Source organism: Eumetopias jubatus, unplaced genomic scaffold (assembly GCF_037043125.1).
Source record: "Eumetopias jubatus isolate StellerSeaLion01/CBP00866 unplaced genomic scaffold, mEumJub1_p1.0 scaffold_10, whole genome shotgun sequence".
Lineage (NCBI taxonomy): Eukaryota > Metazoa > Chordata > Mammalia > Carnivora > Otariidae > Eumetopias > Eumetopias jubatus.
In genome coordinates this window covers 50,724,568-50,737,489 of record NW_028274816.1, presented here as the reverse complement: position 1 = coordinate 50,737,489, position 12,922 = coordinate 50,724,568, and the positions used below count along the sequence as shown (strand labels likewise).

The window sequence follows — 12,922 nt, the reverse complement described above, 5'->3', positions numbered from 1 at the left end:
TGCTGCTTCCCCCACTTGTGCTCGCTCTTTCTCTCTCTCTGTCAAATAAAATCTTTAAAAAATAATAATAAAATAAAATCTCTAAAAATAAATAAAGTTGACTGTGATAAGTTAAGATATATATTGTAATCCCTAGAGTGACCACTTAAAAAACTACTTTCAAAAAGTACTGCTAAAAAAAGTCAGTAGAGGAATTTAAATGATTCATTAAAAATTGTTTGACACAAAAGAAAGTAGTGAAGGATTAACAGAGAGTAAAAACAAATAGCAAAGAGGGAGGCATAGAGGCTCCCGGGTGGCTCAGTTGGTTAAGCATCTAACTCTTGATGTCAGCTCAGGTCCCTGATCTCAGGGTTATGAGTTCAAGCCCCACACTGGGCTCCTATGGAGCCTACTTTTTAAAAAAAATTGTTGGGGCACCTGGGTGGCTCAGTTGGTTAAGCATCTGCCTTCAGCTCAGGTCATGGTCCCAGGGTCCTGGGATTGAGCCCTGTGCCTGGCTCCCTGCTCAGCAGGGAGCCTGCTTCTCCCTCTCCCTCTGCCTGCCACTCCCCCTGCTTATGCTCTCTTTCTCTCTCTCCCCCTCTCTCAAATAAATAAATAAAATCTTTAAAAAAATAAAATTTAAATTTAAAAAATTTTTAAAAAATTAAGTTTAACACAAAAGAAGGTAGTGAAGGATTAACAGAGAGCACAAACAAAGAGCAAACAAGGTAGCCGGGAAGGCAATTATCTCAATGATTACCTCAAGTGTAAATGAAATAAACATTCCAATCAAAAGGCAGAGACTGATGTCGTGGTCAGCCAACAAGGTGGCCTCCAATGGTGTTCACACCCTTGTGAACTCTCCTCCCAAGCTGTACCTGCGTTGCTGTGTGTGACTAAGAATATGGCAGAAAGTTAGGTTCTAAGAGACACTCCAGCTTCTCTCACTCCTGGATCGCTCCTCTAGGAGGAGTCAAGATGCTTCTCGAACAGTCGTGTGTAATGGCCCATGTGACGAGAAACTGAAAACTGCTGCCAACAGCCAAGTGTGTGAACCTCCCCAGAAGGGGCTCCTCTCGTCCAAGTCAAGGCTTCTGCGCAGAGGTTGCAAACCTTTTCTGTAACGGCCACATGGTGAATATGTTAGGCATTGGGGGTGATCTAGTCTCCACCACAACTGAACTCCACCGACCAAGCACAAAAGCAGCCATTGGGCAGGACGGACACGCAAGAGGCTTGCTGTGTTCCCATAAAACCTGAGTTATGGACGCTGAGATTTGAATTCCATATACTTTTTAGTGGTAAGAAATATTCTATTTACTTATTTATTTATTTATTTATTTGAGAGAGAGAGAATGAGAGAGAGCATGAGAGGGAAGAGGGTCAGAGGGAGAAGCAGACGACTCCCTGCTGAGCGGGGAGCCCGATGCGGGACTCGATCCCAGGACTCCAGGATCATGACCTGAGCCGGAGGCAGTCACTTAACCAACTGAGCCACCCAGGCGCCCTAAGAAATATTCTTTTTATTGTTTTCAGCTATTTAAAAATGTACAACCTATTCTTAGCCTGGGAGCCATACTCAACGGGGCAATGAGTGGGTTTGGCCACAGCCGGAGTTTGCGAAATCTTCTTTCTGATGACGGCAACTCCACAGACGGTTTGAGCGTAACTCCATGGAAAATCAGAGCCACAACCACCTGGATCCTAACTTCAGAAACTGGGTGAGATCATAAAAATGTTATGGTGCTAAGTTATGGGGTAATTGATTTTGAAGCGATCCATTAGTAACATACTGTTGGACTGAATTAGAAAGCAAGATCCAAGTAAATTCTGTCTATAAAAGACACACTTTAGATCTTAGACACCGATAAGTTGAAAGTAAAAGGATGAGAAAAGATATACCATGGGGGGCGCCTGGCTGGCCCTGTTCGGGGAGCATGGGACTCTTGATCTCGGCGTCATAAGTTCGAGCCCCACGTCAGGTATGGACAATACTTAAATAAATAAACTTAAAAAAAGATATACCATGCCAACAATAACCATAAGAGACTAAGAAGCACAGAATTACTATCAGACACAATAGCTATTAAAAGAAATTGTAATAGGGGTGCCTGGGTTGCTCAGGTGGTTGAGCATCTAACTTAGTTTCAGCTCAGGTCATGACATCACAGTGGAGGGCTCCAGCCAGAGTCGGGCTGCTACTCTGCAGCAGACTGGGAGTTTTGTTCAAATTCTCTCTCCCTCTCCCTCCCCCACTGCCTCTCCCCTGGCTCGTGTATGGACTTGTATGCCCCCCTCCAGCCCAAATAAATAAATAAATAAATAAAATCTTTAAAAAAACATAATAAATTGTACAGAGGGGCGCCTGGCTGGCTCAGTCAGTAGAGCATGTGACTTTTGATCTCAGGGTCATGAGTTCAAGTCCCATATTGGGCATGGAGCCTACTTAAAGAAACTGTACTAGAGACAAAGAAGGACATTTCATAGTGATAAAAGGGGCAATACACCAGATGCCTACACACATATACATATATAGTAAATATATGTATCAAATAAAAATGTATACTAACAACAGACCCCAGACACATGACCAATAGACCACTGAACAATTATAAGTTGCAATACCCCTCTTTCAGTAACTGATAGAACAACCAGACAGAAATTAGTAAGGATGGAAAAGACATAGAGACATGATCAACCAGTTTGAACCACAAGCTAACATTCCACCTAACAAAAGCAGAACATACACTATTTTCAAGTACACTTGGAAAATTCTCCAGAGATCATAAAATAAGGCCATAAAAAAGTTGTAATAAATTTACACAAATTGAAATCATACCAAGTATATTCTCCAAAGTTAATGGAATTAAGTTAGAAACCAACCATAAAAAAAATTTAGGAAATCTCCAAATATGTGGAAATTAAACAACACCCTTCTAGATGGCCCATGTGTTAAAAAAGAAATCAATAGTGGGGCGCCAGGGTGGCTCAGTCTCTTAAGCATCTGACTTTTGATTTGAGCTCAGGTCTTGATCTCAGGGTTCTGAGTTTAACCCAGCATCCGGCTCCATGCTGGGCGTGGAGCCTACTTTAAAAATGTTGAAGTTCCAGATGCCTGGGTGGCTCAGTTGGTTAAGCAACTGCCTTCGGCTCAGGTCATGATCCTGAAGTCCCGGGATCGAGTCCCACATTGGGCTTCCTACTCAGCAGGGAGTCAGCTTCTCCCTCCGACACTCCTCCCTCTCATGCTCTCTGTCTCTCATTCTTTCTCTCCCAAATAAATAAAAAATCTTCAAAAAATTAAATAAAAAATTTTTAAAAATGTTGAAGTTCCATAAAATAAAAAAGTGTTTAAAAATTAACAGGGATGGATCACACCATCTAATCCGAGGACCCCCACCACTTTAAAGTGCCAATAACTGCTCTTTCTTCAAACTGTATATGTTTGAAATGTGTTCCCTACCAGTGTTATCGCTAAACAAATTTTTGTGGGTTTTTTCTTTTTAAGATTTTTATTCACATACCTAAGTGGGCCTTCGCAGGAGATTCACAAATTTTTGTTAATTACAAGTAGTTGACACAGGCCAATAAAAATAAATACTGTCATGCAACAATGAGCACTGGGGAACTAGGGAATTCAGACTTTCTCCAGTCCGCAACTGCGAGAGGGGACCCTCGCTTACACGGCGCACCCAGACAGAGAGTCTCAAGGGCTCGGTGGTGGGGTGGTTTCCCCTAAAGGATCTCAAGGGGAAGAAAATGGGTCCTGAAAAAGACTCAGACCCTACGCTCTGCTTCATGTGAGGTCAGGAACAGTCTGAACTTACTGCGCATTTGCTTGTGAGGACAGCATGGCCCGAGCGGGCCAGGGAGGGGCAGGTCTGTCACCCTTGGCGCGGGCTCCGGGCGAGGCACATCTGGCTAGGGCGTGGCTCCGGACTGGCCCGAGCCCGGAACCAAAGCCCAACGCCCCGCGCCGGAACGCAGTCGTCCCCCTCGCCTACCCCGCCAGAGCGCCATCCAGCGGTTGAGACAAGGCCGCTGCAGAGTGAAGACCCCGCCAGCCCACCGAACCCTGGGGACAACGGGGCGTCTGTGTGTGGGCGCCCACTACCTCGATCCCCCACGTTGGCACTCCGGCAGGAAGCCGGGGGCCGGAGCGGTCCACGAACCCAGGTGCAAGAAGTGTGGGAGTGGGGCGCGTGCCCGCAGCGGGGACCCAGAGGCCTGATCGTCGTGTCCCCCGTCCGCTCGGCGGGGAGATGCCGCTCCCGTGCGCGTCTGTCCCGGGGCGCACGGGCGGGGGCCTGTCCCGACTCGGGGACAGCCGGGAGGCGGGCGACGCCTCATCCGCAGCCCGGCCCCACCCCGCGCCAGCCGGCTCCCGGCGCCCACACGGGTCCTCGCCCCGCCTCCGCCAGCTCGGGCTCTCCAGGGGCCCAGGCGTGTGGGGACTCGCTCCCCCGTTTGCAGATGCACCCACCCACACGGAGCTCTGTTGTTCCGCACAGGGGGCGCCAAGGGGAGCTCGAGCCCGCTCCGAACGCCATCGGGTCCCCCCACCCGCACCCCGCCGGGCTGCTCTGCAAAGTGCGGCTGGGAGACGAGCCAAGACACACCCCGACGCGCGCTGGCCTCCCAGAGCCGGTCCCGCAGCCCGCCGCGGCCGCGCAATCGCGGTGGGACCCTTAGCCAGAGTCTTCGCCCCTCTGAACCCGCTTTCCGCGTCTCCACGCAGGAGGCGCAGACACACAGAGGCGCACAGACGTGGGCTGAAACTTTATTTGCCATTCCTGGGACCCCCTCCCGGGGGTCTCAGAAGATCTTCACGGATTCCAGCTGCAGGTCCCCGCCCACCTCCAAGAGGCGCACGCGCGCCGGCGGGATCCGGTAGCGGAAGTGGTGGTACTCCGAGTCGCCGACCACCGCCTGCGGGGACACAGGGGCGGGGGCTTGGGGGGCAGGTCCGCGCTGGAGTGCCCGAGGCCGCTGCGGGGGTCCGTCCCGACTCGGACCTGCGCCCTGGGCCCTCCCTCACCACGCCGGGCCCCGAGCTCCCCGGTGGCGAAATGGGCTCGGGATCGTTCTAAGCGCCTGTCGGGAACGTCCCGTGGGCTGACCGGTGGCCCCGACGTGCGTTTTCAGGCTCGGCGGGGGCGGGGCCCTCGGCTTGCGGCGTGCGCTGCTCCCTCCCGCCGCGCCCACTGACCGCAGCGAGCGGCCTGGGCGCTGGAGGGTCTGCAGCGCCCGCCGCCCGCCGGCGCGTGTTTCTGGGCCGGTCTCCCGCCCCGGCCCCGCCACAGAGCCCCGGCCTCACACGCTGTCGGGGAGAAAAGCGGGGCCCCGCTGCCCCGCTAGGGGACCCCCACCCTCTGGGCACTTGGCTCTTGCGCGCTTGGGCCTTGCCGCTGCCGCACCCCTGCCTTCGGACACCAGCGGGGATGCACCGGGGGGAGCAGGGGGACGCGGGAAGCCCCTGCCCAGCACGGCCACGCCCTTGCTCCCCTCCTCCACCAGCAGCCGCCCTGGCTTCCACGCCTGGCGGTGGCCGGGACCCACCTTGAAGCCTTCGTCCGTGGCAATGAGGAGCACATCGAAGGGCTGCCCGTGCTGGAAGGGAATGCCTGAGCCGCGCTCCTCTCGGCCCCAGGTGCCCTGCTCCAGGGTGTTGAAGACCACAGCTGACTCATCCAGGCGGGGATTGAAATGCAGGGCGGCCTCACTCCCCGGGGCCTCGTTGCACAGCAGATTCACATAGAACCTGGGGGTTGGGGGTGCAGAGGAGGTTCAGATAGACCTCAGGGGCCAAAGGGCCTGACTCACCGTTGCCCGTGCACATACAAATTTCAAAGACCAGAAATGTCGCACACCACAGAAGGAGGGCTGTGGACTGGTGGCCAGGACCCAGATTCCAGGGCATCCAAAAACTTAAGACAGGGACCCTGGACACATCCACCTACACGAGGGTCACACTGCTATGGCTTGGGTCCCCTCAATATCCAAAGCCTCTAAGAGTTGCCATGAGTCATGGTGCCCACGGCCAGGGTGCTCCCCATCCCCAGGGTATCCCCATTCCCAGAGGGCTAGGAACAATACCACGGACCCCATTCTTCCAGGCGCCGGGGATTCCCCCAAATCCCACAGTTGCCGGGGCCCAGGAAGTCTCAGGACTGATTGCTTGGGTTTCCCGGATGCCCAGGCCACGTCCACATCACAGGACGTATTTCCAGAGCTCCTGGGGACTCAGACTGGGAGTCATAGGACTGTAGGTAGGAATCCTGAGATTCCCTGGAGCTCCCAGATTCCTAGGGCCACGTGGACACCCCAGCTTGTACCCAGCCATGGGACCAGTAAGTGAAGACAGGAGATTCCAAAAAGTCAGTGATGGCCCGGGGACTCCAAGACCCTCGTGGACATAGGTGGCTCTGGCACCCTCCCGTCTGGGCTGGAAAAAGTCGGGGTCACACGTCCCACCTCTACCGCTGGGGTCTGGGGTCTCACCTGCCAGCCTTGTCCGGGACGACACCACGAATCCTCATCACCGTGCCCACTCGGATGCCGTCGGGCAGTGAGGTCTTGTGGGGCACATTCTGCAGGACCAGCGGTGTGGGGTCCAAGGGAACCAGGGACGCAGAGGAGAGAGACAGATGGGTCAGCCCCAGGGAGAAAACGACCAAGACCCGGACCAGCTGGATCACTGACAAGAAAGGCCACAGAGAGAGAGAGAGAGCCCGAGCCAGGCAGAGGCGGGGAGAGAAACACACAGAGTCAACAGACACACACACACACACACAGAGAATCCAAAGGCAGATGGGAGCATTGGGTTGGGTTGGGTCAACCCAAGAGCCACAGCCCAGACACTTCCTAGCACACCCTAGCACCCACTTTCTCCTTTCAAACAGGGGACGTCAGGCGGGCCCAGCCCCTCCCCGAGTCCGGTGCCCCCTTGGGTCCAAGACCCCCCAGCCTCAGGCCCCCACTCACAGAGCTCCCTGCCATGGTTGGGACAGTGGGCAATGGCGCTGCTGGGGATGCTGCTGGGACCTTTAATAAGAGCAGGGCGTGGCAGGCCAGGCTGACTCACCTCCCCCCCATTTCCACACCTGCCGCCCACACCTGGCACAGACCCTGGCCCTGGGGCCACCTGGCCCAGAACCTTCTCTCGGGGGGCCTGTGCCTTCCCTCCACTCCCGAGGGTTCCCAGGTGCGCTGCCCCCTCTCCTTTGAGCTAATAATCGTAAAGACAGTGCCTAAGGAAATCCTTAGGAAAACAGAGGGGACTGGGGGAGCCGGGGTCCATCCAGTCCTCTCTTCCCGCTGCCTGGCAGCGAGAAAAGAGGATTTTCCCATTTTATCTCGGGAGCCTTGGCCCCGAGAGGCCGCGCCGGGGGCTTTTGGGTGTCCGGGCCCCCCTCCCAGGCTGGGACCTGTGGCCCAGAGCTGAGGCGGCGACCCCCGACATGCCCGTTCAGGCCCCCGACCCTGGCAGCATCCGCAGCCGCAGCAGAGGGGCTCCGAGGGCCAGCAGGTTCGCCTGCTGGGCGGCGCTGCGTCCCTGGCCTAGAGCAGTGCCTGGCACACGGGAAGCCCTACGAGAATGCGGGGGAAAGAAGGAACAGAAAATGCCAACACGTGCCATTTCGGAGGCCGCTGGGCGCGGCTGCGCACACGAGACCTCCCTGCGCGCTCAGCTGGAGCCCAGCCGCCAGGGGCGTCGGTCACCCCCATTCTACAGCCAAGGACACTGAGGCTCAGGGAGGGGAGGCCATTTGCCCAAAGCCACCAAGCTGGGCACTCCCATGTCACTGGGGCTCTGCCTTTCCTCATCTTGGGCAGTTTCTGTCTCGTGTCTTCTGTCCCTGTGAGTGCCCCGGTCCCTCTGCCGGGCCCTCTGGCTCCCTCTCTGTCTCCCAGGTGTCCCCGTCCGCCTCTCTCCTCTAAAGCGCTGTCCTCCTCCACCGCCCCGAACTGCTGTCACTCCCCCAGCTAGCTCTCAGGTGTAGGGAGGGCAGGGCAGGGGTGTCCTCGGGCCCCCCCACACCCAGACCCAGGTGGACGAGAGCACCGTGGGGCCCTCCTCCACCCAGGCTCGTTGCCAACCCCCATAGCCCAAGACTCCAGAAGAGGAATCCAGGATAGGAAGGGGGGGGGGCGGGCAGAGGGAGAACGCTGAAAGACGGTTCTGGAAGGCAGGGAAGAGGCAGGGTGAGGCAGCCGAGCAGAAACCCCTCCCAGCAGCCCGGCAGCCCTCCTCCCCGCCTGCACCACCCCACTCTCAGCGCCCACTCCTCCCCCACCCCGCAGGGGGAAGAGGCCTGGGGCAGAGAAGAGAATGGAAACTTTGGGTGGCGACACCCAGACTCAGAACCTGATCCACCCCCCGCCTGTCCCCCAGGCCTCCCAGACTCTCCATCCGCCCACCACACGAGGCACCCAGGTGGGGGCGCAGTTTCGGAGCTAGGGCCTCAGAGAGGAAGGCTGGGCAGTTGCATTTGGCCTGGGGGGTGTTGGCCGGGGCACCCCCATTTTGCAGAGGAGAACACTGAGGTCTGGAAAGGGGCAGCCTCTCAGCCAAGGCCACACAGCAGGGCAGCCGCCCGGGGCTAGGCGGGGGCCCGGGGTGGCCCAGGGCTGGGCATCAGGACTTCCATCAGAGGGGACACGGGGCCTGAGGCTGGAGCACCAGCCCCTGAACGGGTCCTGGAACGATGGGTCCGCTACCCCCAGAGCAGGGTGTCCACTCTCTCGGCCTCCCTGTCTGGCGCTATGGATGCCAGCGACTCATCCTTCTCCCGAGCTCTTCCTTGGGGCTGGCTCTTCACACACCGCCAGCCTGCAAGTCCCAACTCGACTCGGGGGTTGGGCCCAGTGTTTGCATTGGATCTGTTATCACTGTGGTCGCCGGCTCATTTCTCAGAACTCAGAGATGCGCAACCTTGAAGGCTCCTTGTTCTCCCGTGTTGCTATTCTTCATAGCAGTTCTGGAATATTTTCTGGAGCATTTTTTTCATTTCCAAAGCAGTACTGAATGTGTTCATTTCTCAATACCCTTCCCACTCCCTGAGCTATACCCTGCTGTCCTAAAATACGCAGGGTGTCACAGAATGGTGATGAGTTTTGACAGACGGACAGATGCGAGCAACCCCCCCATCAACAGTCCTCGAGCCCCCGAAACAGCCAGCCCCCCTCCCCCTGCCCAGGAAGCCGCCGCCGTCCCTCGGCATCTCATCTCGTGGCTACAGAATTCATTTGTCATGAACGGGAAGAAGAGGGGTGGCCAGCGGGCCGAGTGGGCTGACCTCACCCTCCCTTGGGACACAGGTCGGGTCAATGAAAAGGAACTCCTGTCCCCACCGTGGTCGTGGCCACTGAAAATCCCAGGCTCTGCTAGCTTCAGCTTGTTGGGGGCTTTGGCTCGTTCTTCACCCTTGGTTTGGTAAAGGAACATTCAAATGAGGAAAAGGACACCTTGATCCTCTGACTATTTCTTCAGCCCAGAATCCACGGCCAGCCTCCCGGTTCTACTTGTAGAACCCCTCTGTAGTAAATTTCACCAACCTGGTCCCTGCAGAGGGGAGGCAGGTTTCTGTCCTGTTTGCTTCCACTGATGAGCTGAGTTCATTAGACTCTCTTCCATACTCCAAGCTGCACGTGGGCCTTTGCCGTGTGTTCAGTGGTAGGTCTTTCCACTGTCCAGCGCATTCTTCCAAGTCCTAAGTGATCGTTGTACATGTCCATGCCTGAGGGGGAAATCCACTGACTTTTTCTTTTTCCTCTCTTCTTCCATCTCTCCCCTCCCTCCCTCCCTCCCTCCCTCAGTCCCTCCCTTCCCACTTTCCTTCCTTCCCTTCTTCCTTCTTTCCTTCCCTAAGCCAAGGGATTGGGTCCTCCAGCCATCAGGTGGGACAGCAGGTGCTGTGTCTGATGGGTGGGGAGCTGGGGTGGCAGTAACGGGCCAGAAGGGCAGCTGAACCCTGGAAGCTCAGCTCCACCATGAGAGTGGGTGTGGTGTGGGGGGGGAACCTGTCCCTGGGCGAGTGACTATAGTGTGCGTGTCGACCATGGAAGGTGGCAAGTGTCTTCCGTCACTTTCAGAGGAGGGAGTTCCAGGTGGAAAGGAGAAGACCATGAACCTGATTGGCAGTGTCTGTCTGAACTCGTGGTTTCATGAGGGTTTTTTTATGGGGGGGTAGGACATTGGGGGGCATGTGTCTCCTGAAAATTTTTTTATTATGTTGGGGCACCTGGGTGACTCAGTCGATTAAGCTTCCAACTCGTGATTACAGCTCAGTTCATGATCTCAAGGGTCCTGGGATCAAGCCCCACGTCAGGCTCTGCATTCAGCGGGGAGTCTGCTTGAAACTCTCTCTCCCTCTACCCCTCCCCGCTCGCCCTCTAAATACATTTTTATTTTATTTTTTTAAAGATTTTATTTATTTATTTGACAGAGAGAGATACAACTAGAGAGGGAACACAAGCAGGGGGAGTGGGAGAGGGAGAAGCAGGCTTCCCGCCGAGCAGGGAGCCCGATGCGGGGCTCGATCCCAGGACCCTGGGATCATGACCTGAGCGGAAGGCAGATGCTTAACGACTGAGTCACCCAGGCGCCCCTCTAAATACACTTTTAAAATAAATAAATAAAATCTTTTAAAAAACATTTTTATTATGTTAAAATACGAAAACAAAATTACATGTTAACTGTGTTTTTTTTAGGATTTTATTTATTTATTTGAGAGGGAGACAGAGGGCGGGAGATTACAGGCAGCGGGCGGGGAGGGCGGAGAGCGCTACTGAGAGGGATGGGTCAGGCACACTCCCTGCTGAGTGGGGCGCCATCCAGGGACCCTGGGATCATGACCTTAACTGAAGGCAGATATTTAACTGACAGAGCCACCCAGGCACCCTCTTGGAACTGTTTTTTAAGTTCAGGGGTACAAGTGCATCCACGTTATTGTGCAGCCATTCCCCGACCCCCATCCCTCTCCAGAACTCCCGTCATTTCGTAAACCTGAAACTGGGCACCCACCAAACACTAACTCCCCACCCCCACAGCGCCTGGCCCCCAGCCTTCTTCTTTCTGTCTCCTTGAACTTGACTACTCCAAGGACCAGGTAGGAGGAATGCCATCAGGTCGTGTTCCCCCTTCTTTGATGGATGAGGATGATTATACCTCCAAAGTGAAAAAAGTATAGTTGGAAATACATGTTGTATTTCAGGGGGCCACCTGTACCCCACCCCGCAAATATGCCCCTTTAGCATAAGGATTCCTTTATTTTTTTTTAATGTTTTATTTATTTATTCATGAGAGTCAGAGAGAGAGAGCGAGCGAGAGACAGAGGCAGAGGGAGAAGCAGGCTCCCTGCCTAGCAGGGAGCCCGATGCGGGACTGGATCCCAGGACCCTGGGATCAAGACCTGAGCCGAAGGCTGACGCTTCACCATCTGAGCCCCCCAGGGGCCCATAAGGATTCCTTTAAACTGATGGCATTTGCCAAACAACAGAGGCCAGAAGGACGATTTAACCTCCCACTTGCTTCCTGAAAACAGGAGAGGAAATCCGCCCCCCCGCCCCCCGCCCGCCAAAAGATACTGCCCCTGAGCCAGCAGGAGAGTCACATTCTTATAGCAAGTTGAGACCTAGAGAATTCTATACAAAGAGGCCTTGGGAAAGTAATTCCTATCTTCCTTTATCCATCCCACATACGAGATGAGGTACTTTTCCACAGTTCGCTCTGTGGTTGGACTTAATATATTTATTTTTTTTTTAAGATTTTATTTATTTATTTGACAGAGAGAGACACAGCCAGAGAGGGAATACAGCCGGGGGAGTGGGAGAGGGAGAAGCAGGCTTCCCGCGGAGCAGGGAGCCCGATGCGGGGCTCGATCCCAGGACCCTGGGATCATGACCTGAGCGGAAGGCAGACGCTTAACCACTGAGCCACCCAGATGCCCCGGACTTAATATAAAAGCATGGGGGTTTGGCCATTTCTTTGAGGCTTCGTTTCCTCAGGAGGCCTCAGGTGTCCTGAACAAGTTATGTAATTGTGTGTGCGTTTCTCCTTTCCACCTGATGTATCAGTTCAGTTCTGGGGCCAAGCTGAAAGATCCTAGGAGGGCAGAGGTATGTCTGGACTCCTGCAGCCCCCACCTCAAGCCCCAGATAAGGCACGGGAGCAGGGACACTGAACCGATCTTGGTTCCTGAGGACTGGCACCTTTCTCTACGAAAGAAAGTTGTAGAAATGGCCGTTTCCAAGGCTCAAAGAGGATGTGCCAGGGATAGCTTCCTGTGTCAGAGAAGAAGGAAGCCTTCACAGACCTGGGGCGCATGCAACAGCATATGAGCCGGCCTAAGGGACTCCCACAGGAGGGTCTGGGACAGTGAGAGTCATGCACAACAATACTGTGAATAAAACAGGAGGCCGTGAGTCCGCACTGACATTGCCTTACTCTGTCAGAATTGCCATGACCAAAATACCACCAACCAGGGGGCTTATCAAAAAACAAATTTATGGGGTGCCTGGGTGGCTCAGTCGGTTAAGTGTCTGCCTCAGTTCAGCTCATGATCCCAGGGTCCTGGGATCGAGCCCCGCATCGGGCTCCCTGCTCAGTGGGGAGCCTGCTTCTCCCTCTCCCTCTGCTGCTCCCCGTTTGTGTTCTTTCTCTCTCTGTGTCAAATAAATAAATAAAATCTTTTTAAAAAAATTTATTTCTCATGGTTCTGGAGGCTGGGAAGTCCACGATCAATGCCAGCATATTAGGTGTCTGGTGAGAACCGGCTTCCTGGCTCATAGATGGCCTTCTTCTGGCTCTGTCCTCTGTTGTCCCCCTCACATGACTGAGGCGACAGAGGAGCTCTCTGGGGTCCCTTTATAAGAGCACCAGCCCCACTCATGAGGGGGGCCTTCATGACCTCATTTCCTCCCAAAGGCCCCACCT

The 12,922-nt window shown here is 54.8% G+C and overlaps 1 protein-coding gene and 1 non-coding gene across 2 annotated transcripts; one reads left to right on the top strand and one right to left on the bottom strand.

The window, feature by feature from the left end:
• The first annotated feature begins 2,348 nt into the window (after positions 1-2,348).
• On the top strand, positions 2,349-2,421 carry TRNAK-UUU (transfer RNA lysine (anticodon UUU)). The gene has a single exon. It is a non-coding gene; the product is annotated as a tRNA-Lys (tRNA).
• A 2,328-nt stretch (positions 2,422-4,749) lies between these two features.
• LOC114198912 (galectin-7-like) lies at positions 4,750-6,984 on the bottom strand. Its single transcript, XM_028090602.1, has 4 exons — positions 6,970-6,984; positions 6,487-6,575; positions 5,545-5,746; positions 4,750-4,914 (listed from the first exon to the last, which is right to left on the bottom strand). The coding sequence occupies exons 1-4, from the start codon at positions 6,982-6,984 to the stop codon at positions 4,801-4,803; spliced, it is 420 nt and encodes a 139-aa protein (XP_027946403.1). The 3' UTR covers positions 4,750-4,800.
• Positions 6,985-12,922: the final 5,938 nt, after the last annotated feature.

Coding starts and splice junctions, on each gene's coding strand:
- LOC114198912 (XM_028090602.1), bottom strand. Junction 5,747..6,486: donor GTCCCGGACAAGGCTGGCAG/GTGAGACCCCAG, acceptor CCCAACCCCCAG/GTTCTATGTGAATCTGCTGT. Junction 4,915..5,544: donor CCACGGACGAAGGCTTCAAG/GTGGGTCCCGGC, acceptor GTGTCCCCGCAG/GCGGTGGTCGGCGACTCGGA.